The sequence below is a fragment of the Cladophialophora immunda genome (genome assembly GCF_000835495.1).
Source record: "Cladophialophora immunda strain CBS 83496 unplaced genomic scaffold supercont1.4, whole genome shotgun sequence".
Lineage (NCBI taxonomy): Eukaryota > Fungi > Ascomycota > Eurotiomycetes > Chaetothyriales > Herpotrichiellaceae > Cladophialophora > Cladophialophora immunda.
This window is the reverse complement of record NW_015622544.1, coordinates 4,173,896-4,200,143: the sequence shown is the minus strand read 5'-3', so window position 1 is coordinate 4,200,143 and position 26,248 is coordinate 4,173,896. Positions and strand designations below refer to the sequence as shown.

At 54.7% G+C, this 26,248-nt stretch overlaps 11 protein-coding genes across 12 annotated transcripts; 4 read left to right on the top strand and 7 right to left on the bottom strand.

Annotated features, from left to right (window-relative positions):
* Window positions 1-528: 528 nt before the first annotated feature.
* Window positions 529-2,495, bottom strand: PV07_07807 (uncharacterized protein; the record flags this gene model as incomplete). Its single annotated transcript, XM_016394922.1, has 3 exons — window positions 529-711; window positions 774-1,876; window positions 1,925-2,495. 3 exons carry the CDS (start codon window positions 2,493-2,495, stop codon window positions 529-531), a joined length of 1,857 nt encoding a protein of 618 aa, XP_016248341.1.
* A 1,053-nt stretch (window positions 2,496-3,548) lies between these two features.
* On the top strand, window positions 3,549-3,783 carry PV07_07806 (uncharacterized protein; the record flags this gene model as incomplete). Its single annotated transcript, XM_016394921.1, has 2 exons — window positions 3,549-3,626; window positions 3,697-3,783. 2 exons carry the CDS (start codon window positions 3,549-3,551, stop codon window positions 3,781-3,783), a joined length of 165 nt encoding a protein of 54 aa, XP_016248340.1.
* Window positions 3,674-4,997, bottom strand: PV07_07805 (uncharacterized protein). The gene is made up of 2 exons (XM_016394920.1): window positions 4,647-4,997; window positions 3,674-4,593 (listed from the first exon to the last, which is right to left on the bottom strand). Exons 1-2 carry the CDS (start codon window positions 4,878-4,880, stop codon window positions 3,856-3,858), a joined length of 972 nt encoding a protein of 323 aa, XP_016248339.1. The 5' UTR covers window positions 4,881-4,997; the 3' UTR covers window positions 3,674-3,855.
* A 186-nt stretch (window positions 4,998-5,183) lies between these two features.
* On the top strand, window positions 5,184-6,146 carry PV07_07804 (uncharacterized protein). The gene is made up of 2 exons (XM_016394919.1): window positions 5,184-5,385; window positions 5,436-6,146. The coding sequence occupies exons 1-2, from the start codon at window positions 5,276-5,278 to the stop codon at window positions 5,875-5,877; spliced, it is 552 nt and encodes a 183-aa protein (XP_016248338.1). The 5' UTR covers window positions 5,184-5,275; the 3' UTR covers window positions 5,878-6,146.
* A 123-nt stretch (window positions 6,147-6,269) lies between these two features.
* PV07_07803 (uncharacterized protein) lies at window positions 6,270-8,681 on the top strand. The gene has a single exon (XM_016394918.1). It carries the CDS (start codon window positions 6,778-6,780, stop codon window positions 7,891-7,893), a length of 1,116 nt encoding a protein of 371 aa, XP_016248337.1. The 5' UTR covers window positions 6,270-6,777; the 3' UTR covers window positions 7,894-8,681.
* On the bottom strand, window positions 8,439-10,859 carry PV07_07802 (uncharacterized protein). The gene has a single exon (XM_016394917.1). The coding sequence runs from the start codon at window positions 10,591-10,593 to the stop codon at window positions 8,884-8,886; it is 1,710 nt and encodes a 569-aa protein (XP_016248336.1). The 5' UTR covers window positions 10,594-10,859; the 3' UTR covers window positions 8,439-8,883.
* Window positions 10,860-13,977: 3,118 nt separating this feature from the next.
* On the bottom strand, window positions 13,978-15,723 carry PV07_07801 (uncharacterized protein; the record flags this gene model as incomplete). Its single annotated transcript, XM_016394916.1, has 1 exon — window positions 13,978-15,723. The coding sequence occupies one exon, from the start codon at window positions 15,721-15,723 to the stop codon at window positions 13,978-13,980; it is 1,746 nt and encodes a 581-aa protein (XP_016248335.1).
* Window positions 15,724-16,634: 911 nt separating this feature from the next.
* Window positions 16,635-17,147, top strand: PV07_07800 (uncharacterized protein). The gene is made up of 2 exons (XM_016394915.1): window positions 16,635-16,700; window positions 16,756-17,147. Exon 2 carries the CDS (start codon window positions 16,844-16,846, stop codon window positions 17,033-17,035), a length of 192 nt encoding a protein of 63 aa, XP_016248334.1. The 5' UTR covers window positions 16,635-16,700; window positions 16,756-16,843; the 3' UTR covers window positions 17,036-17,147.
* Window positions 17,148-17,187: 40 nt separating this feature from the next.
* PV07_07799 (uncharacterized protein) lies at window positions 17,188-18,342 on the bottom strand (the record flags this gene model as incomplete). Its single annotated transcript, XM_016394914.1, has 4 exons — window positions 17,188-17,282; window positions 17,358-17,593; window positions 17,648-17,865; window positions 17,920-18,342. The coding sequence occupies 4 exons, from the start codon at window positions 18,340-18,342 to the stop codon at window positions 17,188-17,190; spliced, it is 972 nt and encodes a 323-aa protein (XP_016248333.1).
* Window positions 18,343-18,918: 576 nt separating this feature from the next.
* Window positions 18,919-21,613, bottom strand: PV07_07798 (uncharacterized protein). Its single transcript, XM_016394913.1, has 9 exons — window positions 21,256-21,613; window positions 21,123-21,208; window positions 20,934-21,055; window positions 20,843-20,879; window positions 20,718-20,748; window positions 20,424-20,655; window positions 20,284-20,375; window positions 19,438-20,236; window positions 18,919-19,389 (listed from the first exon to the last, which is right to left on the bottom strand). Exons 1-9 carry the CDS (start codon window positions 21,515-21,517, stop codon window positions 19,242-19,244), a joined length of 1,809 nt encoding a protein of 602 aa, XP_016248332.1. The 5' UTR covers window positions 21,518-21,613; the 3' UTR covers window positions 18,919-19,241.
* Window positions 21,614-22,122: 509 nt separating this feature from the next.
* Window positions 22,123-26,005, bottom strand: PV07_07797. 2 transcript variants are annotated; one of them, XM_016394912.1, is made up of 5 exons: window positions 25,762-26,005; window positions 24,698-25,710; window positions 24,512-24,650; window positions 23,635-24,452; window positions 22,123-23,584 (listed from the first exon to the last, which is right to left on the bottom strand). In XM_016394912.1, exons 2-5 carry the CDS (start codon window positions 24,934-24,936, stop codon window positions 22,441-22,443), a joined length of 2,340 nt encoding a protein of 779 aa, XP_016248331.1. In that variant the 5' UTR covers window positions 24,937-25,710; window positions 25,762-26,005; the 3' UTR covers window positions 22,123-22,440. The 2 variants fall into 2 exon arrangements, with proteins under 2 accessions (XP_016248331.1, XP_016248330.1); XM_016394911.1 differs by having other exon boundaries at window positions 24,698-26,005.
* Between the last annotated feature and the right edge of the window lie 243 nt (window positions 26,006-26,248).

Below are 26,248 nucleotides of genomic sequence, written 5' to 3'. Positions count from 1 at the left end.
ACGTGTAAGTCTTGGTGTGAGGTATACTTTGGTTTGCTTTTGCTCTGTTGTTTGCTTCGTGTAGGTATGTAGGTATGTATTTGTCTTGGAGACAGATCGAATGGTGTTTGATGTTCGCGAGAGTCTGAGAAAGAGAAACTCCCATCCAGCAAATCTATAACGACGCAAGAACGGAAGGACGATTGTTTGTTGCCACGGCGAGTGACAATGCCACAATGAAATCAATGCAGTGACCTACGCATATTCATTGACAAACAACACCGAGCGTCCACGTTGTAGACAAAGACACAAAGGCACAAAGAGACAAGGCTAGGTCAAAAAGGGGAGAGCAAACAAACGATGAACTGTTGACGGCAACGTGGACCTGGACATGGGAAACGAGACAGAGGACAGCTTTAGAAAGGAACCGGATGACCATATCTCAACTACGTACTCAACTGACCGACCGGTAGCATTCGACCTGTCTAACATCTTGAAATAGTTGTCGTCGCCCTGAGGAACTTACCGTCCGCCTCTGCGAACTTGGGTCTACACTCTGTGTGCGACCGCGCCTATCCCCTTGTTGTTCCGCTGTGTTTGTTCCCAATACCCTGGGTTCAGGCCCTGTTCGATGGCGCTGATCTGCAGAGCGAGGATGGGCGAAAACTGGCGCCCCCAGATGAAGCTGCCGGTCATGTACCAGAAGCCCGGGAAGCCCGTCGGCCTCCACCACTGTGACGATGATCAGCAACTGAGTAAATGGGGGAGTCTGTGGGTAAAAAGTAGTCACTTACCCCGATCCGCTCCTGCTCGCTGTCGAGGTAGCCCAGATCGCCAACCTTGTCGGCCACCTTCTTCCCCATGAGCTCCTCGACGGTCAGGACATTTCTCTGATAACCCGTCGCCAGAACGACCAGGTCGGCCGGCACCTTCGTCCCATTGGCCAGGACGACCCCGTCGGGAACGAATTCCTTGACCCCCTCCTCGCACGAGTAGATCTTGATTCTCCCATCCACAATCATCGGACTAGCTCCCTGATCAATGTAGAAGTGTCCGGTCTTCACCACGAGGTGATCGATAAAGCCGTACCCCGCCGTCTTTGCTCGTTTCAACTTCAGACCTGCCTTCTCCAGGCCCTCGATTAGCTCCTTGTCCTGCTCCTCCATCATCTGCGTTTGTCCGATGTTGAGCGTCCGACCCACTGCGGTGGGGAAAGAGTTGGCAATGATGTCTGCCTCCTCGGTGGAGACGCCGGGCGTGTTCCAGAAGGACAGGTAGGCATCTTCAAGCGCTTTGGCCGAGACAGAGAAGATGGCATTTCGTTGGACGATCGATACTTGTTTCGCCCCCGAGTTGACAAAGTCCTGGGCGATGTCGTGGGCGCTGGTACCAGAGCCGATGATGGCGATGCGTTTGTTGGCTAGGTCGGGGATGAGGCGTGCGGCTTTGTGGTGCATTGAGTGATATGTCTCGCCCTTGAACGAGTCTCTGCCTGGGATTTCGGGTTCGATTGGGTGCCGGCTGAACACGCCGGTGGCTAAAACAAGATGCCGAGGGTGGAAGGTCTGCTTGCCATCTTCATTTTCCACCTCGACGGTATATCGACGGGCCTCCTCATCGTAGTCAATCTTGCTCACGGTCGTGCTGAGCAAATAGTCAAGTCCCATCACTTGTCCGTAATGTTCCATCCAGCCGGCAATCTTATCCTGCTCAAGCCATCGGGGCCAGTTGGTGGGGAATTTGAGGAAGGGATAGTGGTCGGTATAGATGGGTGTATGGGTCCTGACTGTTTCGTATCTGGAGCGCCACATGTCACCGAGTCGGGGGAGCTTGTCAACGAGCAATGCCTTGATCCCCATGTTCTTAAGCTGTGCGGCGAGCATGAGGCCCGATTGCCCTAGAACTGCGTCAGCGTGTGATTGCCCTGAGAACTGTGAAGACATACCTGCACCGACGATCAGGACCTGAAGGTCGTCCTTCTTCTCCCCATTGACGCCATTGGCGAGCCTTGACTGGGTGTAGGATTGTCGTAACCTTTGGCTGTCAAGCTCGTCTTGATTGTTGAGTCTCTCAAGTTGAGTGAAGACTATCCATGCTTTCCACTGAAACTTGTCCACATTGATCAATCGGACCAGACCGGTGCCCGAGCCATCGCTTGTCCGGAAAGTAAATCCACCCTGGATCCAGATGGATCCGTGCATGTCTACCAAGCTCGCCTGCAGACCGCCGGTTTTGATGGCAGTCAGCTGTCCGAATCCAGTGGTCGAGCTAGTGAGGTACTCTGCAACATCTTCGAGACTGTGCTTTGTCACTATATCCCAGGAGAGCCCGGCGAAGTCCCGCCACCAGGAATCATCAATAAAAAGGTCCGAGAGGTCAGTAGACAGACCGTTCTTGGGACGCTTCTCTAGAGCAGCGAGCCAGTCGGCCACAATGTCACCCGCGTTGATTTGATCTCGATTGACGCCGGCATGAAGCGTAAGTGGTGGTATGGAAGCAAGTGGATGGCCGTCCATGATTACCGAAGCTTGTTGAGATTGAGCAATGTTATTCCTCAGAGAGTTGTGCCGTGAGGATATGGTTTCGATGGTTTATATAGTGAGAATCAAGCAGGCGTTCCATCTGGTCAACAGCGCAGTAAGGCAGCAAGCAGACAAGTGGGCAACCAGCCGCAGTTGGTGCGGTATACGAAGATGGTGTACGAGCAGTGTTGAGGCCACCAATCCAAGACCAGGAAGCGACGCGTTCAAGCAATCTTACCTTCGTATGTGATCTCACCGATGAAGGGAAGCGCCACATCCAGGGGATAGTCATGTTGAAAAGCGTTGATTATCGAATCACGTTGGGATTCCCACTTCCTCCGTGCACGGGACTCGAACGTTGGCTGTTGAAGGATTGGCAGAAGGCCAAGCAAGGACGGTTCTGCTGATAAGTATCAGCTTGGAAGCATTTTCTATTACCGTTACTGTGATTACGCTCACGCTACCCAAATCGAGAAGGGGTTGCCGCTGATTTTGCACTCCAAAGGACGTGGTGTCGCAACAGGACGCCTGAAGATGATGCCAATTAGAAATGTCTCCGAGGTTGAATCGATTGTGGTTCAATAGTGACCGAGAGTCAGTGAACGAGCTCTTCCTTTGGATTGGGAGAGCCTTCCAGGGTGGGCTCGAGTCGGCCTGCTAAGGTCGTTCTGGTAAAGGGAGCGAATATAACCTTTCTTTGCAAAAGCGTGCCGGCGTCCTGATGGTCAAGCTTGATTCGCGGGTGAGACTGGAGAGCTTACTGCTATCGTAGCACCTTCAATCAACTGTTCGGCAATCCAATACTGAATCAGTCTCCGGTGAGAGATGACCGGACTGATTACTTTTCAAAAAGGAGATGGAAAATAGCCCGGCAAGGCTGTGATGAGGCTGCCTCAAAGCTGCCACAAGGCTCTAGCGGGGCTTGCCAAGACATGCCCAGCCTTGCAAAGCCCGACTGGCTGACCTGCTTCTCCTTCTATTCCATCGACACAGTAACATCCAGTATAGGCACGTCGATACGGGCGCCTCGTATCTCACTCATCAAACATGGCTCTCCCAAATCTCCGCCGCCTCTTTGTAGAGGCGCGAACAGAGGCAGAAGAAAACGAGTACTCACGCAATGCCGTAAGCTTCCTTGATATCCCTGCAGCTCTGAAGCACGTTTTGAGCATTAGTTCTAACTAGCTTGATTTAGTTTTACAACCTGGTCCTGTTCATTTCGTCCGTGGCCGTCTTCAGTCTCGTTGCACAGCGTATGAGCGGCAACAAAACTATCAAATAAAAGCAACAACCTTTCACGTCAGTGCCCAATAGCAAAAGGTCCGGCGTAGGGAGATTCGGGCCCGAAACAGCTTCAATCTGTCTCCTCACCATCGCTGCTCAAAAAATCATAATTCTTCGCTCCTCGGACCAACCTCCTTGCCGCGGGCCGCGGGCTATTTGTTTCTTTCTCGGCTCGTGCACCGTCGTCATCTTTCAGAGCACCCCAGCGCTCTGCTCCTTGCTGGACGGCCTCGATGTCAGCGGCCAGCTCTCTGGCCTCCTTGATCTGATTTGCCCTTTCCCGCGAGAACCTCCCAGTCATGCCGACGTCGGCCAGCATCTTTTTCAAATGCTGAATTTGGGCTCTGGGGGTAGGGTAGGGCTTCAACTCTTTGCTCCACAGCTTGCGGATGCCGCATTTCACGAGCCAGCCTTGCAGACGCTTGATTTCGGCCTGCTTGGGGTCGATCTCGGCATCGGCTTTGGGTTTTGTGGTGGATTTGCTGGCAGACTTCTTGGGCCTTTGTGCCGCGGAGTCATTGCGCCTCCTACTCTTCTTCTCCGGAGGCGCTTCGTCCAAGAGAACCGACATGTCGCTGTCCGACCCGTCTTCGGCCTTAATGGCCGCGGTGGTTTCTCTCTCATCGGAGGATTCTTCTGCGGCAGCACCATTTTTCTCCTCCTGCTCGTCTCCTGGTTCAGAGTCTGCGACCTTTGCTCTCTTCCTCTGCGGGGACTCTTTCTGTGAGGACTTGCGCTTCGCGGACGTCTTCTTCGGCTCTTCGGGCTTGGCTTTCACGGGAGAGCTTGCTATGTCCTGCAGGATTGTCTAGCAATAGTGTTAGCTAGATGCGACCCTCAATATGTAGTATCCAACTATACCAGCTGGTCGGCTATTATGCCTCTACTTCGCTGTGCCCATTCCTCGTCATTTTTGTAGAACCCTTTTGTCAATCCCAATCTCGCTTCGGAAGCGGCGCGAATGGAGTTGTTCGAGAGCTCTATTCCAGCTCTCTGCGCCTTTACCACCTCGCATCGTAGGCTGTTCTCGAGTTCGTTGTCCGGCGGTGCGGGTGGGTTCGAAGCCTCTGAAGAGTCGGAGTAGAACGCAGACATAACGCGCTAATCCGTGGAAACAATACAGAGCCCGACCGAAGGGGTAGAGCCGTGATAGTAATATTGGTCAATTTGCGCGTCGGGTTCGTGGGATCAATGGCTGGTCGCATCAGGCTGATCGACCATTGGATTTGCTTTCGTGACGGGCTCGAGGCCCCCCCGCAAATGGACAAGATCAGCACGTGACGGGTGCTGATCTAAACCCATCCAGGTAAAGCTTAAATGGAAAGTTAAGCGAGCACGCATCGGATATATCGGTGTTTGAAGCCTTAGGCGAGGCTTTCCTTTCTGATTTGCAATCATGTCCCAAATTCTCTTTGATGTTTGTAAGGGCGCGTGAGAGACGGTTGCGGTGACCCGAGGAAGGCGTGTGGTGTTTTAGATTGAACGACCAGATGTCTTTCCCATTCCCAGCTGGCAAGGCAACTGGCTTCAAGGATGCAGAGGATGAAGACAAGCCACAGAAGTTTGCTCCGGGGGTTGTCCTGGACAAGGACGGGAAACCGTGGGTTGTTTTCTGCCCTAGACTCGGCTTTATCACTGACCGCGGAATAGATGCCGAACCTGTACTTCCTCTGCGGCATGGATGGCGATGATGAAGCAGAGCGGCAAAAAGCCCACAGCGGTTGCTCCAGTCGCTCAACCACGAACCGAATGCCCACCCGACGTCGAAGAACTCGGTCGCGCGACGTGGACGCTGCTGCACAGCATTGCAGCTACATACCCCGAAGCTGCCCCGCCCGAAACCCAATCGGTCATGAAGCAGTTCATTTCAACCTTCTCTATCCTCTACCCCTGCTGGGTCTGCGCGGAGGACTTTCGAGACTGGATGAAGAAGCCCGGAAACGAGCCCAAGGTCAAAGGACAAGACGACCTGGGCATGTGGATGTGTCAAGCTCATAACGCGGTGAATGTGAAGCTGGGAAAGGCGGAATTCGATTGCAGTCTCTGGAAGCAGAGATGGAAAGATGGATGGAAGGATGGACAATGCGATTGAGGATGTTACGGCACTGCTCGACAAGGAAAGGGACTACTGGAGGATACTGAAGTGTACGATCATACAATGCACTACCGAGGACGACGAATGATGGCGGAGAATAGATCTTGGACATAGAGCATTAGCGACGGCGCAACTCCTCTCATCTCGTTGGTATGTACTATATTTGAGCACAGTCGTGTACAACATCGTCATAAAGTGTGATGGGAAGCAGACACATACCTATCCATCCAAATGATAGAACAAAAAGGCCAAGATTCTATGTCGAACTGAACGAGGGCCCATCGCTGGTCTGTCTTGCCAGGGATTGGCGGAGCCTTGTACGTACCCAGCAAGGCGCAATTTTATCCCCTCGCAAAGCCTCAACACCTCCTCCACCAGAGAAATTGCATTCGCACACCACCGTCTTCTCCCCCCAACGAGCCGCCAGAAACAAACAACGATAACGACGAATCTGTGACTCGACAAGAATCCAGGCATTCCCCGTCATATCCAAAAACAAACATTCCCTGACTCAAACACGGACATTCTTCAGCAACATCACCATCACCCCTTGCCAGGCTCGGCTGGCGTCGAGAATGTCACACCTGTGCTGTTGTTGGTCCTCGATTCCTTATCTTCCGTTGGTCGTTCCTCGTCCCCTGCCCCGGTCCCCATCTATCTACTACAAGAGTCAAGCCGCTAGCGGCAGGGATCCAGAGACCTTGGCCATGCACTGACTTGGGTTGTACATTCGTTTGTGAATCCGGGATTCCTGGCAAGGGAGTGAAAGAGCCGCTCTCTCTCTCTCTTCCTCCAAACCACGCGCTCTCAGTCTGTGGACTTTGTGCCTGTGGGGCAACATGAAGAGCAAAAGACGGCGGTGACTACCTCTCTCATACTCTCTACTTTTTCTCTACCATGCGCTTGTTCCGCCGCTCGTCCATCCTGTCTCTGGTCCTCGGAGCACTCATCCTGACGTTCCTCCTCCACAACATCCGTAACAGGCAATCATACTTCGACGGCCAAGATGGACCACTATATGACCCGTCTCTCTTCTCGGCCGGCACCGCCAAACCAGCTGGCGAGAACTACACCCGTGTCCTGGTCATGGCGCGGCTCTCGACCGAAGACACGTCCTGGCTGGACAGGGACCTCCCCGAGCTGCCCAAGATGATCTACACGGTCGACTCGGCGGACTCTGGGCTGCCGGCGAACAAAGGCCGCGAGGCCATGGCATACCTCACCTACATCATCGACCACTACGACTCTCTGCCGGACGTTGTGCTGTTTTTCCACCCGCGCAAGAGAAGCTGGCACAACAACATCGTGCTGGACACCGACACGGCCATCACGATCAAGCTGCTCTCGGACGCCCACGTCGTGCGCCAGGGCTACTTCAACACGCGCTGCCACCTGGACCCCGGCTGCCCGGATTGGCTGCACGTCGACCGGCCGCGCCGGCAGCACGACCTGCGCCGCAAGCCCGAAGAACTGGCGCTGACCTCGGGCCTGTTCCACGACCTGTTCGGGGCCGACGTGCCCGTCCCGCGCGCCCTCTCCCAGCCGTGCTGTGCCCAGTTCGCGGTGTCGGGCGCGCGCATCCGCCAGCGTCCCTTGCACGAGTACGTGCACTACCGCGCCTGGCTCCTGCGGACCGCGCTCGACGACAGCACCGCAGGCCGCATCCTGGAGTACGTGTGGCAGTACATCTTCACGGGCGTCTTTGAATTCTGCCCGTCCCGGCACCGGTGCTACTGCGACGGGTACGGGATCTGCTTCGAGGGCGGCAAGGACGGGCTGCGCCGGTGGCTGGACGCGTTCGGCGCCAAGGAGGCGCTGGACGCGGAGCTGCTGGCGCGGTGGGAGGGCGGGGACAAGGGCGGCAGCGACAAGTTCAAGACCCTCAAGAACCGCAGCGGCAGGCTGGGCAGGGAGTTGGACGACGCCAGAGAGCAGGCTGTTCGGAGGGGGTTCGATCCGCAGACCAGGGCGCGGGAGTGCGGCCGCGAGTGGCACGAGGGCAATGGCTTTTGAAGAAGAGAAAGAAGCCATCCTCTCGCCGGCTCCTCGCATCGCCGACTCCGATACTGTGACCATCAAGCCTACATATCCTGCCGGACTCCCGTTGTCCGCCAGCATTGCTGCCGCGGCTATACACTGGGAGGAAATCACAGCATGAGAAAGAACAAACGCCACCCATCTCTGCCCGCACCCCTGCCGGCACGAGCACTATCCCTCCCTCCTCAACCCACCAGGGCCCCAACACGCGAGCCGAACTCGAGCCAACATCTCGCACAGACACGAACGTACGGCCTCACGCGGCTCTCCCATCATCTCGGTAAGGCAAAGGGCTGTCGACAACTCCCTCATGCGCATGAGCGTATCTCACGGATCACGGAAATGAAAGGCGGACAGGGGGGAATGGGCGCGCGAAATGCTCGAATTGGGGCAGCCCCGGCGCAAAAAGACAGGTATCTACCTACCTACGCGACAGCGCTGGTCGACAGTGCGAGGGACCAGGAAAGCGTCTAGTGACAGGTCTGGCGAGGCAGGACAAACAATTACCTACTACGGACAGAGCAGAGCATCATGTTGGAGGATGGGAAGCAGCTACACTTGGCAACACATGAGATGATCCGTCTTTTCTTCGTGCCTAAACTGATCATACAAGATTTCTCTGTTCCATTGAGATTCCTGCGACGTATTTGGAAAGGCAGCTCCGACAAGACCAGTTCTGCGCCGACAATTCATTGATGCTTTTGGAAGCAGCAACGCTCTCCTAGCAACGGGTTTCGTTCGAGCAGAACAATCATAAAATATCGAGTCAAACTGCCCTTTTTGGGTATCATACAAGTAAGGCCCATCCCAGGAACAGTACATTCCCCGTGAACACCCGGCTTTGCAATAAAGACCCCCGACCGATGGATGCTCCAGCATCCGCTCATCCTGTCATAGACCCGAACAAAATCTCAGCTCCTGTGTCGTATCCTGCAACAAATCATGGCCTGCCTGAAGATGCAGACCCTAATAGTTCATAACCATTTCGCCTGAACCAGTCTTGGGATCATTGGCCCCATCAAAGTTTCCTGGTGGATAGTCGTCGAGACTCTTGTAAGCCGGGGCTCCTCTGCCGCCGCCTCCACCGGCAGGACCGCCGTTTCTGCCTCTGTTTGGACCTCCCCCACCTTGGCCACCACCGCGTTGTTTCGACGTAGTGTTCGCGCCTTGATGATTCCCTCTGTTCCCGGATAAGTTTGGGTTGTTGCGGTTGTTGAAGTTGGCTTTACTTTGTTGATTGCGCTGTGCAAACCGGCCTCCTCTAGGGACGTAACTACCCTCATCTCTATCGCTCCCAGCTGCAACGCGTGCATACGAATCTCTGTTCCGCGAGTTGGGCTCGTCAGCAGCATATTTCCGCTTGTGCCCCGCCTCCATATCGTTGGCAAAAGGCCCCCTCCGGTTGCCCCCTGACCAACGTTGGGTTCGGGTGGGATCGTCTTCGATTTTCAACATGACCTTATCGGCGACTGTGGTCTCGAATATGAAAGCTTTGTCCGGAGAGACGGATTGCCAGTTCTGGATTTTCGCTGCGTCGATCTGTCTGGATCCCTTTCGGACGGCAAGCACAACAAGAGGTGTGGGATCTTGGGTGTATATCTGCGTTTCTGTCACTGGCGCAACACGGGCAGCCCAGATACGGTCTTCGAACTTGGCAATGCCAGTGACTTGCCAGGTGACCTTCTTCCCACGTCCGCCAACCTTCTTGAGAACATCGTGTCGAGGGTAATAAGGGGTGATGAGGATACTCGACGCGAAAAGGCGGACCTCACCGGAATCAATCCAGCCAGCTGCGATGTTGAACAGTGTCAGGAGCCGGGAAGAGTCGGTTTGATTAATCATATACCCGAAGTAGCAAAATTGCTGGTCGATCTTCAAATGCTTGCGGGCAGTCTTGGTGAGAGTTGGAACTCCGTTGGAGATTGCATCGTTGTGGCGGTTGATGGCTCGCTGGACGACCTCGACCTCGGTCTCTGGGTTCAGAGTAGTCTTCAGCTCACAGACATGGATCACTTCGGCCGTGATGGGCTTCCGAGGTGGAGGCGGTTGGTCGACTGGATGCGAGAGGAATGATTTGTTCAAACGCTCGAAATAGTCCCTGAAGCCTTTGACATGCCTAGGACGATCTTCATAGATCCTGATCTCATCAGCGTTCTTATAGCTGAAGACCAGTTCTTTGAGGAACTCCTGCTTAAACGCCATGGTGCTCTCGAACTGCTGGCTTGATGGGCCCACCTCGGGCTTCAGGACGACCATGTCAAAGTCGAGTTTCCGTGAGTTGCAAATTCTGTTGACCAGGTCCGCGAAATATGTCTCCCCTCTCCCAGTCAGCAAGACAGTAAGGACGTCCTTGGTTTGGCTGCTCAGTTCGACGAGTTGGACCACAGTCTCGTTCCAGTGACCTTCCCATGCGCGGGGCTCTTCGATCTCAAGGCCGTCTCCCGTGGCTGCCAGGATGCTGTTGTCATGCCACCATCCTCCGTATGCCAGCGTCTCGTATGTTTGAAGCAGGCCGACGGTAGGCTGCGCCCATATCTGAGGGTTCGGTAGGGGACTGTTGAAGAGAGTGTTGTCAAAGTCGTAAACGTGGATCGCCTTGATTGTGGGGACTACAGGTAATTCCTTGCTCTTGCACGACCAACGTCGGAGACCGACTAGCGAATAAGTGGTCTTCATGGTGAGGCTGGAGAAATCCCGTATGGATAAGTTAAGCTGACAGGGTCGAAGCGTTCGCTGGGTTGGAGGCAGTCGCTGTCATTGAGGCTGGATAGAGAGGCAGAGCAAGGATCGGCGTGCTGGCAGTCGCATCTGAGGTGGTGGTTAGTGACGAGTTAAAGGCGAGGAGGTCCCGTCGAGTTGGTCGCTGGAGAGGTGCAAGAAGAAGCGAAGAACCAGGAAGAAACGGAGGTCATGCAATGTATGAGGCAAGGCAGCAAGCCGGGTTGTGCAGTTGGTGGTTGGCGGTTGGAAGGCCACAAGGCGACGAGCCCTCGTTTGGGATCGGCAAACTTGCCTTTCACATGTGTATGGAGAAGAGAAAATTGCTTCCATCGGCCGAGTATGTGGTGTCCACGTATCTGTCCCTACGAAGAATACCCTTTCATGCTCCAAGGTTGCGACTCAAAAATCCATCAATCCGCTTGCTATACATTGCCATCAAGTCCTGGGCCTGAAGCACATCGAGAGTCCTATTCCGCTGTGCGAGAAAGCTCTGTAATTGCTGAGCGAGCCACCACGTCAATCAACCTCACAATACGGATGCATAGCAGCTGCAACATGTCCTCAAGCCAGACGAACCGGGCTTGCTGGTCTGATCGACCAAGATGGCCTTGCCTGTCATGCCCATACTGTCGTGGGCAGATGTTGCACCTCGAGAAAGAGTCCAATCTCAGGTAGGATTTTTTAGAGCTCGACACGTAATAATGGGAGTAGGACCACATCCATGACCCAGACACAATCCATCACAGCCGTAAACAGCAACAGCAGCCCATGACTGAATGCCACTCGCCTTGGTAGTCGACATGTCATAGACGATCCGTCATCTAGAAAAGGAGCCCCCAAAGAAGCCATGAGCCGCCGTGATACTCTCGCTGTGTGGTGAGAAAGTCGCCGCTTGGGAGCCTGTTATCCGCCCATAGATACAATGTGGCCTCCCAGATCAGACGAGTCCGACATGCCTGGTTCTGGGGCCCTTTTTTGGCCACGGTAAATACACACCATCCGAGAGCTGCCACGACCTCGAGAGAGCACGATACCATTGGGGAAGATACCGCAGTCGGCCGAGACCTTGTTGTTGTTTCGATACGACCACACTGGCTGCAACGCACCAAAGGGCACTGGACGACCGAGAAGGAATGCCATCAAAGAAGACTCCAGCGGCGGACGCCCTTCCTACCGCCAAGCAGCAACCTCTAGGGACGTTCCATGTCACGGGCGTACCAGGTGAAAAAATTTTCTCTGTTGCAGAGATATATTTTATTACGGGCAAAATCTCTCCAAGATTGACAGCCTGATCTGGGGCCATCGAGCAGTGTTTAAAACCGGTTCTCCCGTAACATAGGGTTGCTCAATCGCCTATCTCCGCTTGGGAACACTGCCTAGGGGGACCATTCCACCCAATATTCCATTGTCGCTGAGGCGGATAATCACCGGGGACGCCTGGGAAGATGTCTGACCGAGGAGGCAATGGCGAGATAGGATAATGCATAAAAGGTAAGTTCGAAACGGTAAGTCGCACAAGGTAAGTCTTCTTTTTTTGCTGTATTTTTTGGGGGGGATATTGAATTGTCATCTACTCAGTGTGTGTGTGCGTGTGTGTGTGTTATGGTACTGGGCGACGAAAAAGTTAGAGAGGTGCGGCAGACTGGAAAAAAAACGCGAACCAAAACAACACAGTACACAAGGCGGTGGGATTCATGTGGTTCAGGGTCGTTGTGCCTGGATATGTACAACAACTGGTCAGGGTCCAAACACGCGCGCTCGCTCTCTCTCTCTCTCAAGCTCTCAGAATAGGAAATGCCTCCAAATCACGCTTTTCGTATTTTTTTTCCCTGCTTCAAAATGCTCTCTCACAGCGACGCCCTCGGCTTTGACGCGTTGCGCTTGACCTCGTCCAAAAAGGGCGTGACGGCCTGCAGGAACCGCTCGGGCTGGTCGATGTTGACGGCGTGGCCGGCGTCGGGGACGACGACTTTCCTGGCCCCCGGGATCTTCTTGGCCATGTACTCGCTCGCGGCCAGGAAAGGGGCGTCGTCGGCGCCCACGACGACCAGACTGGGCACCTTGACGTCGGGCAACGAGTCGATGACCCTGGAGTCCCTCTGGGCGAGCATGCCGCGGGCCGCGAGGGCGAGGCCCTTGGCGTCGCGGTGCGTCACGGTGGCCCTCTCGGCGCTCAGGCCCTGCAGGACGGCGAGGCCGTTGCTTTCGAACCCCTGGGCCGTGGCGTGGGCGGTGCGGTTCCACGCGTCGCGCGCGGCGTCCTTCTTGAACCCGGGCCCCGTGTCGATGATGAGCAGGGCGCGCACCCGCTGCGGGTGCGCGCGGTAGAAGGCCAGCGACATGTAGCCGCCCAGCGAGAGGCCGCCGACGATGGCCCGCGCGCCTGTCCCGCACGCGGCGTCCAGGATCGCCGCCATGTCCGCCACCGTGTGCGCCTCGCTGTACGCCGCTGGGTCGGCGGGGTAGTCGGACGCGCCGTGCCCGCGCATGTCCCACAGCACGAGCTGGAATTCCCGCGACAGCGCCGCCACCTGCCCAGCCCACATGGCCGACGTGGACGAGTAGCCGTGGGTCAGTAGGAGAGGAGGGCTGCTGCTACTGCCGTGGACTTCATAGTACAGGCGGACGCCGTTGCGGCTGAGATAGGGCATTATCCTGGTCTTTTTGACTCTGGATTTGGTCTGGATCTCTTGGTCTTTGGATTGGCGGGAACAATTACAGCAAGAACAAGACTTTCCTGATGCTGATGCTGGGGGATACAACATGTGACGGTGCTAAGACATTGGACGTCGGCCTTTCCTTTTATATGCCTAGGTATATATCATCTCTACCCCGTATGCTTGAAACACCGGCGTCTGGGGGAACCGAGGCGATAAGCATTCCATGCGGGGAAAGATCAGCCACCATCGGGAATTATGGAGTACGTGGAACAAGTACCGAGTGTCAAAAGGCGATACGCTATGGAGGAGCATCGATGATTCGATCTGTTGGTGTGAGGTGTGGCCTTGTTTTCGCCGCGGCGATATACCACGAACCCCCTCTGTATAGAGGGGGAAAGACATTGAAAGAACCACGAACCATCACTGAAACCGAACGAAAACACCGTGCAGTGACATACATGTATGTATGTCTCCTTCTTTCAATCCACCACCACTCATCAGATGGACCTCGTAGGGAGAGCTACAGTCTGACAACGTATTAACCCAAGAACCGGGACAGCTGCGTATTCACGTTCGAGGCCGCCCCAAAAAACTTGCATGCTAGATGCCTGTTCGATCTCCTTCCCTCGTACCCTTTTTCTGGTCGGTCCTTAGATTGTCATTCTGATTTCTCCGTCAGCTACGGCGTCTGTATGTCCGTGCTCGCAGGCCCCGAACGCGCCGAGTCCCGCGAGATCTCTCTCGAGATACTCGTCGACGGCGCTGCCGAGCGCGACGACCTAGGCACGTGGATGCGCGCGAGGCTGGGTTCTGGGACGACCACCAACGGCGATCCTGGATCGGCCGTGGGATTGCACACCTGTGAGTAGCGGTGGCCAAAGGTCGCCATGCGCAGGTGGTCCCGGTCCGTCTGTGTCGCCAAAGGCGTAGCTGCCATAGGAGGAGGAGAAGAAGCTGCGTCGTCGTCTTCCTTGACCACCACCTGCTGCTGCTGCTGCTCTTGGTGGTCCTGGTGTGGCTCCCCGACCCTCTCTTGACTGGCCCAAAGGACTTTTGCCCCGTGGATGATCCACTCGATCTTGCTGTCCGGGATGCCGAGCTTGTCGAGCTTGTCCTTGTTGCGCAGCATGAAGACCGAGTAGCGTCCGGACGTCCAGACGATCAGCGCCGTGAGGATGACCAGCGTCAAGAGTAAGGCCGTGGACAGCTGGACCGTGTCCATCCAGACGCTAAGGACTCGCGGGGTGGGAAACGCATAGATGGTGTTGACGGTGGCAAAGTACGCCTGCCACATTCTCAGAACGTCCACGGACGTCGGCGTCGGGACCGGCAGCTCTTTGCTCGCGGCCGACTCTAGCATGTTGGAAAAGTACGTGCGGAATGCAAAGGTGATGGAGTATGTGTCGTTGGTCCAGATCCACGGAATCGCCTCTTCATCGGCCACCACAGGCTTGCGGGTGATGGTACACTCGAGGCGTGTATAGCTGGCATTGCCCACGGGCCCGACGAACCGCCACGAATCTTCCGCATCGAGCGTGGCGTCGGTGAGATCGGTGGCGTTGAAGTGGGAGAGATGCAGCACGGAGAAGCAAACCTCCATGGTGGCGTTGTTGGTGTACATGCGATCGTCAATCGCCGGGTCGGATGCGATCAGGATGAACAACAGCACCTCCTCAAAGATGAAGGCCGGCTGGGTCTTGGACCACGAAGAAAAGTCGACCTGCGTGCGGTATTTGGACGAGTCCATCCAGGCGGGCTCGTACGTCTGGCGATAGGCAGGAAACGCATCGATGGGGTTGCGGAAAGTATAGTTACCGACCGCGCTGACATTGTGCAGAAGCGTCTCTTCGGTGGAGTTACACGTCAAGGTCCATGTCGGATCCCACTGACTTGGTTCGTAAGTCCATGGTGAAGTGGACGGAGGCAGGTATTCGAGCATGTGATCGAGGGTGAAGTTGGCCAGGTCCAGGCTTTGGATCGTGTTGTTCCACAGCACATTCTCATCGACCAGATTCGCCTCGTACCCGTCGCCCTTGACCGTGGGCAGGACTCCGAGCGGCCTCTTTTGTACAGTCTGGGTGCTCCTGAGCGACACTTTGGCAATGGGGCCGGCAAACATGCAGGCAAGTGTGACGCCGACCACCACGATCAACTGACTGAGCAGATGCCAGTGTCCCTTGGAAAAGACCCGCCGTCGAAGCACCGTGAGGAGATCCCACCCGTCACCCGGCCCAGACACAATGATGAACTCGGTCAACGGCAGCTCAGAGCCGTGCCGGAGAATGTTGGCACTTCCTCGCTGCCACCAGTACTTCGAGAACGCCCATACTCCCACCGTCCCCAGCACCGAGATGATCACGTTGAGCGCCGCTTGCACACTGGTCAAACTCCACCGGGTCGACAGGCTGATCCACGCAAAAGTCATTGAGAGCGCACTTGTCCTGTGGCCTCGAAAGAGCAGGGGATTGACACCAACAAAGCACTACCGACGGCTGGGAAGCCTGCCATGTTATGCTCTAGGGGGACGGGTGTCTACCGGGGTAAATACACCTTGATGAGGTGGCTCCGAGGTCTTCTCAGGCTGTGAAGATTGTGGCCGTTTTACACTGCCCGCCTCTGGGCGTCGCTTTTTCCAGCATGCGTCGTCCCTCGGAGGCTGTGTTGAGCTCGTGTCCTCGAGCATCTCGGGCCAAGAAGATCCTATACAAAATCGGCACGCTTCACAAGCCTCGCAAACCCCGTCGGGCAACAGCACCAGCGGTTACCATACACAGTCGGGTCGTCTCCCGAATGCCCTACTGCATCCGGTGGCAAGGCCCTAGTGAGATCAAACAGGGTTCGCGCGATAGGCGTGACCCAGCGTGGCTGAGAAACGAACTTGTTAAAGGGAGTGGCAGCAATTCGTCCTGGCTCTCCCTTGCTGTTTCCCCTGGTTCCTCCCTCAATTCCAAAGCGGACGCCATTCGCCGAGAAGCTTGATTTCTTCCTCTCGAGCAGGGGTGTCTCGTCGTGAGCCGTGGAGGAGAAGCGGGATAAGGCTGGCAAAGGTAGGGCACCAACCAGATCGACAGCGTAACTGCTGATCCCCCATGACCGACAGGCCTCCTTCCTGTAGGAGGAGTTGTATAACCTATCAACGAAGCACACGTATCGCGATGGGTATGAACAGGCACTTATCCAGCCGCCTCCTATGGTACCGCTTTGCAGAGGCTGTTTGTGTTACGGCTTGCATGCAGGGATCAACTGATGTAGGCCATGTGATACCTGCAGCAAGGTGGGTGACACAGAGCAGTGAGAACCAGTTTCATATCTATACGGCAGCGCCCACATCATGACATTGGCTGTGTCTGCCTTGCCACTCAAATACTTTCAAACCCGAGAATCTCCATCGCCTGACATCTGGTTTGTGCCGCTTCAAACTATTGCCCATCCCGTCGTTCCTAACATGACATGACAGATTATCCAAAATCAAATCACCCACCGCAAAAGCTTCGTGCTCACGATAAAAGAGACGACCAAGGCACAGAAGAAACTTCAGTCCCACCATGCCAGAAGCTACCAAGGTTCAGCCATGGAAGTCGGTTTGGCCCGCGCCCGACACCACTACCGACAAGGAGCGTGTGGAAGAGGGCGAGAAAGACCAAATCCCCCACTTCAAGCTTTCAGGGGGCAGAAGTGCCGAGTTCGGATACGAGGAGGAGGTCAAGGTTGACGAGCCGAAGCCCGAGAAGAAATGAACGGTCGTTGATATGGTGATTATGCTACGAGGGCTCACGGGGCGCAGTATGTATTCGTGGTCTCAGCGCGGATTCGCACTGATGTACGCTCTTTGATTGGGGAATTCCATCATCCGACCTTGGATCAAGTCACTTCCGTGTTCTCACAGACTTCACAAGTAGAATACGAATGCTCTCAGCTCGATACTTGTTCGTGGGGCTGCGTTCTTGTCTGCGTCTGGGTTCTGAAAGCTTGCATGGGCGACACCTGTCGTACCATGAGTAAAGTCAATTGAATCCTTCGAGGCTTGGACGAGGTGTGTCGAAACACACATATACTCACCTCCGCCACCTGGCAAAGCAGAGTCGGTTTGGTGAAATACAATGACTTCGTCGTCTTGTAAATCTTTGAAGTAGTACCACTTGTGGTTCGGGCTATAGTAGACGCTTTCGTTCTCCGTGAAGTCCTTGCTGTACACGACGTCGACAACCACGCTTTCCGATGGCCGGTCCAAGGTACGCCAGTCACAGAGAGCCAGTGGCCAGTCGTTGCCCGGTCCTTGAAGAGATTTCCAGACGCTGTAGTGTTAACCCGGGGGTTCCCAAGACAAAAACGCATCACGAGCTACTTACTTGACGGTGACCAGACGCCGATATTGGTCTGGGCCCATCTTGAACGCCCCCTGAGCAGTTCGCGCTGCCGAGTAGATCGAGTAGTCTGGCACTTGGTGAGTCCCGTACCGGCACAGGATTGTATCGAGCCACTGACCCATGTGCGCAATGGTGGAAGGCTGGACGTGTTTGAAGAAGGGCTTGTCGGTGGCGGGGAACTCTGGATCCCTCTTACGGAGCTATCAAAAGTCAATAGTAGGATACCAACGTAGACATCCACATGGTATACTAACACCGTGCTCCAAGATTCGGATCTGTGTTGCGTCGGGAAACTTTTGCCACAACATTCGTTTGATGGCAGGATAGTAGGTCTTGCCCACCTTTTCCTTGTCATCATACTCTGCGGATGGCAAGGTGCACCCAATCTTCTCAGCCGAAAAGCCATATTCTTCGAAGTTGCGAGAATTCTCGAGCGGCCGGAAGTTACAGATCAGCACTTTTCTGGATTCATCCACCATGTTTGTCTCTGGAATCGTCCCTCCAGCCTGGAACCTCAGCTCGTAGGGCTTTTCGTGCTGGTGCTTTGCATCCACTGCAAGGTATTCGATTTCGCTCCACACTGCTCCCTCCGGTAAACCCTCATCACCTGACCCTAGGTGATCTTGTTGGCTCATGGCTATAGAAGGGGTGATCTGCGGCTCGGCTGAGGTCGTCATTGCGGCCATTCGCCAGTTGTGGTAAAACTCCAAAGTCAAGCCGTAGACAGACTGAGGCCGAGAATGGGCTCACTGTGCTCCAGAGAGAGGGCTTCCTTGCAACACAGCACCCTCCATCGGCTGATCAGGCTGTGGGTACCTTAGTGCATTTGCATGGATCTGCAACTGTAGCTGCAGCGATGCCTCCGACGATGGGGATGCTATTGGCTGCCACAGGCTGGTCGTTTTCCCACCGACTGCGTTATCACCCCTCTTTTCTTGCTGCATGAAGCCTCTTGGTCGTGAATGTGAAAGTCCCACGAAGACCCTTACCTTTGTGAAACATAAATCGAAGAAGATATTGGATGATTCACTCTTCGCCTCGTGTTCGACAGGCCACCCCTCTTTTACGAGCGCCCTGTTTGCTAAAGAAGACCGGATACATGTGCAGGGGGGTTGGGCACCAGAGTTTTAGTGCCTGCTTTGCAGGTTCCAGCATATCGCGCGGGAGTCCTTAGTTGGGAGATTTTCTGCGCTGGTGCTGGTGTAACAGACATCCAAGAAAGAAAGGATCGCACGATCCGAGCCCGAGAAGACAGGTCCATTCCATGCATGGTGGCACTTCGTGACGGCCAGAGGAAATTGAATAACCAGCGGAGACTTGGGCGCCGACAATAGCTATTGGAGTATCGTTCTCTACTTCCTCGCCTAGTAGTTCCGTACTGCCTCAGCCCATCAACAGCCCTCCTGTGGCTACCAAGGTGGTCAGCTACGGACCGCGAGGTTGTGGTCTGTCGACAACTTCCCTAGTCCGTTGGAATTCCTTCAGCAGTCGGCCGTTCTTCGTCGGGCTGGTCACTGCATATATTTCACCCTCGACTTCACCTCATCATGCTCAGCAGTTACTTGTCTGCGCTTCATCAGGAACCTACAACATCCCGAATCTCTGTCTGGGGCACAATGTACGGCGATACCTTGTTCCTGATTTTGGTTCTCTGTTCGTATGCGTAGGCCATGCCGATGAGTTTGGCATCATCGAATCTTGCTCCGAGGAAACTGAGTCCAAACCTGGGCTGGTTAGTTGCCACATTTATCTGCAGAATCGGCAGAACGTACGGAATATTTGGAGCGGCTTCGACCAAGCCCCATGGATCAGTTGAGACTGGAGTTCCAGCTGGATAGAAGCCCATTGGCACACTCACTATAGGGGCGCCAACAGTAGCAGCGAAGCTAGAAGAGAAATGGGTTGGCAGAATGACAGCATCGAGGTCATAGCGCTTGAGTGCGCCGAGCAAACCTCCCTCGTCGCCGTAAACCAAATTCTGCTGATAAGCGGGCCAGAATTGAGGAGATGTGTTGTTCCAGTTCTGTAGTGCCTGGTCCCACAAGCCAGTATCTCTCTGCGGATAGTCTTCTAGTGGAAAAGACTGAGTGAAACGGCGCAAGTCGGCGAGCGAGCTGATGTTGTTTGGGTTGTATGTTAGCGAGCTTAGATAGTCTTGTAAGTTGACGACGAAGTCTGCTTCGAGAATGATGGTTGGTAGCTGTGAGCTTTCAAACTCTGCAGCTGAGGTGAAGTTGGTATCTTCAACGATCGTGGCGCCAGCTGCCTGTAATATGTCGAATGCTCCGTAGAACGATTCAAGTATTGGCTCGGTTGTGTTGGTCGAAAGGATCGATAAGACGTTGCTTGGAACACCAAGCCGGACGCCCGACAGTGCAGACAGTTGACAAGCCGCAACAAAGTCCGGGACTTTGCCCTGTGGAATGGATGAGGTATAGTTGTCCAGCGGGTCCGCTCCTGCGATTATCCGCAGAATATGAGCACCATCTTTGACTGTTCTTGTCAAAGGTCCAACAGTGTCCTGATGCTCGCTGACCGGGATGACCAGGTGCCTCGAAGTGAGTCCGACAGCTTCAACAGTCAGTTTGGTCCCAGCCCTGTTGCCAAACCACACTTACTGGGTTTGATCCCCACGATGTTGTTGAAATCAGCAGGATCTACAATGCTGCCATCTGTTTCGGTGCCCAAGCAGCCAAGTGCTAAACCGAGCCTATCTGCCTGTCAGCGATAACAACGGATTTCAATTTGGAATACTCACGCTGATGATATGCCACTACCACTCGAACTGCCCCATGGGTCTTGTTTTGGAAAATAGGGTCCATATGACTGCCCTCCGTATGCTGACCAGCCATTTGTGGTATTGACGGATCTGAAGTGTGCCCACTGGCTGAGGTTCGTCTTTCCAAGGAGGATGGCTCCCGCAGCTCGAAGCTTTTGTGCAACCGTAGCATCTCTCGGAACTTTGGCTCCCACAAGAGCCCAAGAACCAGCTGGATGAATGGAGTCAGCATCAACCAGGACCTGTTGTTTCAACAATATCATGTTCATATACCTGTGGTGTTCATGCTATCATTCGTGGCAATCTGGTCTCGATTGAGAGGTCAGCGTGGTATCTTGATGGCTCAAACGAGACGGGATGGGTATGTTTTGTTCGTCTTCTTGAAGGTGAGTACCGACATTGTTCTTGATCAAGATGGGGAGTCCATGAAGCGGCCTACAGCGATTAGTGAACCGAATTGTGGAACTCCAAAAGGGAAGAATCACTAACCCACGAAACGAACCTCGCAAACGCTCATTGTCCAGCTCGCGAGCAATAGCCAGGGCATCGGGATTAATTTCCGTTACAGCATGCAGCGTATCGTTGACTTCATGTATTCTCGCAATATAAGCCTAGGCAGAGATCAGCACGACAACTTTGATGTAGGACGGCTCACCCGTGGGCAGTTTCTGTCCATACCTTGACTAGGTCGACGCTCGTGAATCTCCTGCTGGCAAGCCCTGCTTGTAGTTCGTCTATGGTAGCCTCCAGAAGCGCCGGATGCCCTGCTCAAATGAATCAACAGAACTCGGAGACGAGACAGGTGCTTTACCAGAAGGCCCGGGTCTGTGACGAATTACTCCAGCACTGACTGCACTGATGAGCAGTAGCAAAAAGACGAGGGCAAGGACACGAGAGCCCGGGCGTGGACAAAGCCCCTTTCTTGTCATCGTGACTTGTGGGTCTGGTGATTGTAGATCTGGCAATGTCGAAGGTGGGAGGAGTTGATATGGTCCTTCTGCTGGGCGGTATCGAGGTAGGATATCTCGAGAGGACAGTGTCTCCAGGATGCGACTCCGCAGGGACTGCAGCATCGGGGAGGTAGCAACCACTCAGCGAACTTGAAAAGCAGGCATCGAAGCACCAGCAGACGACGCAGTGAGGCGGTCGTGACTTGAGGTGAACTTCACTGTCTCATGGTAGTAGTTGTTGCTCTGCCCAGGTCGCAGCCTCGCCGCCTGCGCCTGGTGCCAAGGAACCACGTGGTCTCGCAGTTTTAATGTCACTACGACTGGTGGCAGAGTGACTGTTGACTTGTATCACATCGAGTATTGCATGCCTCAATCTGCTTTCTGAATGAGGCTCGCAACTCTTTGCATTTTAGCGCAAGGTCTAGACGCCTTGTAGTGGTCGTTCCTCCGCACCGCATAGCCGAGCTCATAGTATCCGCCGGAGAGACAAACCACGATCCCAGGGCAGGAGAAAGACCTCGAGCTCAAGAATCCTGTCACTATGCTCCTACTTTGGAAGTACGAAATGTTGTCCAGAAAGAGCTCGGCAAAGACTTGTTAGGAGGGAGCGGTGACATTCCCGACAAGAAAACCCGGAATCTGACGAACAAGCTCAAGTCGACCTCCCAAGCATTACACCAGGTAGAAAACAGCACTGCTACCAACCCTACTTGCGGAGCGTCCTCTTTCATCAACCCTCAAAGTATCATGATCAATGAAGCTGACTTGGGGATTCAAGGAAAGGGGGGAAGCTTGTCCGTCGAGTGCTAGATATGACTTTGGTGTATGTATACTAAGCACAACCGGTGCAGGTGGTTGCCATGTCGTCCGTGTTCATTTCCATGACTGCGTCAAATCCGCATATGTATGTAGCTGTTCCACGGATGGTCACGTAAGAGATCTGGTTTCTCTTTTACGAGTAACGAATTTACCCTTTCCCATCCTCGTGCGGATTTTCGAGGATTGTGTTGCGCAGGGCCAGTGCTTCCTCCTCTCCTTTCCTTCTCCTAGTGCGGCATAGGGGGAGAAATCCCATGTTTCCTAGACGCGAAAGCCTTGACTGTCAACTCTTCGAGCTTGTCATTCCACCTAGGCGGAGGCGGCGCCTCGGCAGGGACATCCATCATGTCCAACTCCTCGTGCCGCTCCAGCACCTCGGTCAGCAGCTGCCGGAATATCCTCCATGCGCGGTGACAGGACAACGAGCCTTCGCTCATGCACCAGAGGTACGACATGGCCTTGCGCAAGTACATCACCACCTGGGGTATCTCGTCTGGGAAGTGTCGCGCGTCGAGGGCGAGCTCCAACAACAACACAGCCGCTGCTTGCGCCACGAAGTGGAGGAGGGCCCACCACGGAAGCAGCTGATACGCTTCGTGAGCCGTGGGATAGTCGGGCATGAGTGACAACATGGACATGGCCGCGTGGACGCAGGCTCGCGCCGAGCTTCGGTTGAATTCTTTCGACCGGCTCGATTCGTCCTCGATAATCACCTCGCACAGGCATGGACGGTGGAGGATCATCTCCACGCTGTGGTAGTACAGCCTTAGCTCGATCTTGCTTCGAGGATCTATGTCCGCCGATTCCTCGCCCTGAAGAGCCAACTCTGGCGGGAGCTGGTCCGCCCAGGCTCTCAGCTCCGACTGCAAATTGCCGATCTTGCGTTGAATCTGGAACCACGAATCTTCGGACGTCCCGGTGTACATTTGCGACGCAATCTTGTCGCTGAGTCGACAGAGATATAGTCGTTGAGGCAAGTATGAAGTGGGGGCGCCTCGTCCTACTGATGCAAAACTTTTCCAAGGCACCACGCCCCCGGTCATTTGGGATACATTGCGGCCACGATTCAAGTAGTCGAGCCAGATCTTTCTCGAGGCATCAGGCGAGCGAAAGTTGTCGATCTGGGCAGAGAATTGCTGCATCTCTTTGGGAACTGAATAGAAAAGATCGATGGGTATCGTCACATCCGTCAAGAATATGGATTTGGGCCGGCCTGTGATCTCAGCAATCAAGATCTCGAGGCTGTAGAGTGAATACCACGTGCGGGCTCGCCGTACTTTGTCCAGTTCGCTCACGGCCGGATCTGTGATTTTCAAATGCAGGCCCAGTGCCGTGGCGTGCCGGGTCGCATGGCCCAGCGTATTCCAGGCTCTGTTGTAATGATTAGGAGACGCGAGACCATCCAAGTGATAACGACGTACCGCGTAATGGATCCATTGACCAGAAGGTAGAAAGCTAAAAGCCCAATGCCTTGGACACGCTCGATGTCAGGATGGTCGAACATGACTCTGTGATCAAGTCCCAACGCCCGTGCCCTTGCGAAATAAGTGAGATGCTCTCCGTTAGAGTCCCCGTCGGCGAGCTGGGTAATTTTGAGCCACTTCGCCCCGATAGCCCACACAAGATTTGCCAGCGCCAACCATCGCCGGTTTCTCCACGACGGGGCCGTCCCCTTGCCTGAGAAAGAGTTTGCCCGTTGGAGAAATTCCTCACGGAGGACAAAATGAAATGCGCCCTGCATACAGTGAAAGAAGGCTTCCGACAGAATCACCAGAGAGTCATCGTTCGGCCAGTGATACTGATCCACGTAATCCTCATCCACGGACAATACGTTAATGTCGTCCATGAAATAGATGAAATCTGTGGTTGTGACGGGATCTTCGTCCATTTCTGCTGCATGCAGCAGACCGTGGTTGGGGGCAGTGTGTCCCCGGACAGTCTCGAATCCACGTTGAATCCAAGAGATCTCCGACATCTTTCCAACAAAGCCCGAGGCGCCTCCCCCAAGATCCAGAGTCACGATATGGTTCAGCTCGCCCTGTCTATGAGGAGAGCCCGCGTCGGATCTGGCCTTGCCCTCGCCACGCATGTCGCCTACCCGTGGCCGAGCTTGGCTCGACCCGGATGATGGAAGTTGGGAAGCAGAGGGCGTGGCTCGACTCTGCGAATGACTGCTCAGCGGCCCCCCAGGAGGCTCCTCTACCTCCTCCTCCTCTTCTTCTTCGTCTTGCTCTGAGTACTGCCGACTTTGTTAGGCGTCAAGCGAGATCGGAAAGTGTGTGATGCACGAATAGTTACCTTTGTCAGGAGCTGCAAGATACGGGCGTTCTCCTCTGGGCGGAAATCTGGCTGCTCAGTCACTGAGCGAAGTGCACTGACCAACTGACTATTCTCTTCTTCCAGGAGGCTGATGCGATCGAGACTTTCGGCCAGATCTCTGTTCACCGTCAGCGGCATGCACTGGGGAAATCACACGATCAATACTTTTTGTTGCGTTCCCGTTTGCGATCACCATAGACGCAGGCTGCTCCGTCTTTGAGACATTTGGAACATCGGTCACCCCCCGAACACTTTGTCCGCATCAAGCGACAGCGATCGCAGGCGTGTGAAGTTCGCACTTTGGCGACGTTGGTCTTCCTCGACGGGCGTTGCTTGGGAGGAGAACTTCCCGGCCGACGCTGGCCCTGCGACGGGCCGACGGTAACGTCCATTGGATCCGGCATGGTGCCTCCCTGGGTCGTGTTCCGGACAGGGACAAACAGCCCCAAGCCAACACTTACAGCCACAGAGAAGCCTGGGCCAGCTTAATCCGCGAAGGGGACCAACATAAAAAGAGGAAGAAGACGACAAAGGATAATTCTAGACGCAGATCCCCTTTATGAAGAAATGCCGAGAAGGTCCCCTGTGACCATTACAGCAGCAAAGACTCGGTGGTTCGACAGTAGTGGACACTTCTGTTCGCCTCAAGTCAAGTCGTGGGATTTCAAAGGCGAGATGTGCGGGTTTTGAAAACGGATCAATTTTAGCGTCATCGAAAAAAGGATCCAAGCACTGCAGTTCTCAGGCGAACAGGCCATTGTTCGTTGTTTGTTGGAGAGCGCAACCACCACCACCACCACCACCACCACCACCACCGTCCAGCACAACCCATCGCGCCACGGATTTGACCGGGAAAGGTTTCCGGTGATGGCCAGAGGATATGCACATTGCGCCAGGAGATGGTGGACACTGGTGCACCCAAGGTCCACCTCGTTCTGGACTCGGAATAGATGGGCAGCATTCAAGCCAATTGCAGGGGGTGTCGTAAAATGTTTCCGGCACCACTGTCAACGAATGGAGGAGCGGCGGGAACGTTGGGCCTGTAGATGGTCAACCTGAGCTGATCCCTGCCGGCTGGGCTCACTGGTCGTTTCTCCAAGACTCCAAGAGGTGAGATGGGAAAGTCAAAGCGACAGGCCTGACACGCTGATAAGCAGTTCTGGGCTTCCTCAGGACCCCTTCTCATCTGTCAGAACACGTCGAGACCACGTTACGTTGCTGAGGCTCACTAGGCTGTGGCTGAGGCTGGACTTCCTATCGTAAGAGGCCCCGGCGGTCGATGGTGATCTTTGTCGCGGCCATCATAGCAGTCTCTCGGGCCCTGCGTCTAGAGTGCAGCCTGCGGTCTTGCAACGCATGTTCTGAGCTGAGTTGAAGAGGTGTCTTAGCTAACCCACGCACTGGTTGAGCACGAAGAAGAATCGAGTAGAAGAACAATGGAATCCCCCGATCACCGATGAGCCTGTGAGAAGGGAAAGGAAAGGGGCAGAGACCAACGAGGGAGAGGAGGACATTGGTGTTGTAGATTCAAATTGGCCGGAGCACCAAAGGCCGAGGCGATGGAGTGACGTAACCAGTGATTCGGCGGTGGTGCTGGCAACTTCTCTTACCCCATTGCCCTCCCCTTCCCCCCCCCCCCCCCCCCCCCCCCTCTCTCTCTCCGCTCCTGTTTAGCCTCCCTTTCCTCTTCCTCCTCCTCCTATTCTTGAGGTTGTT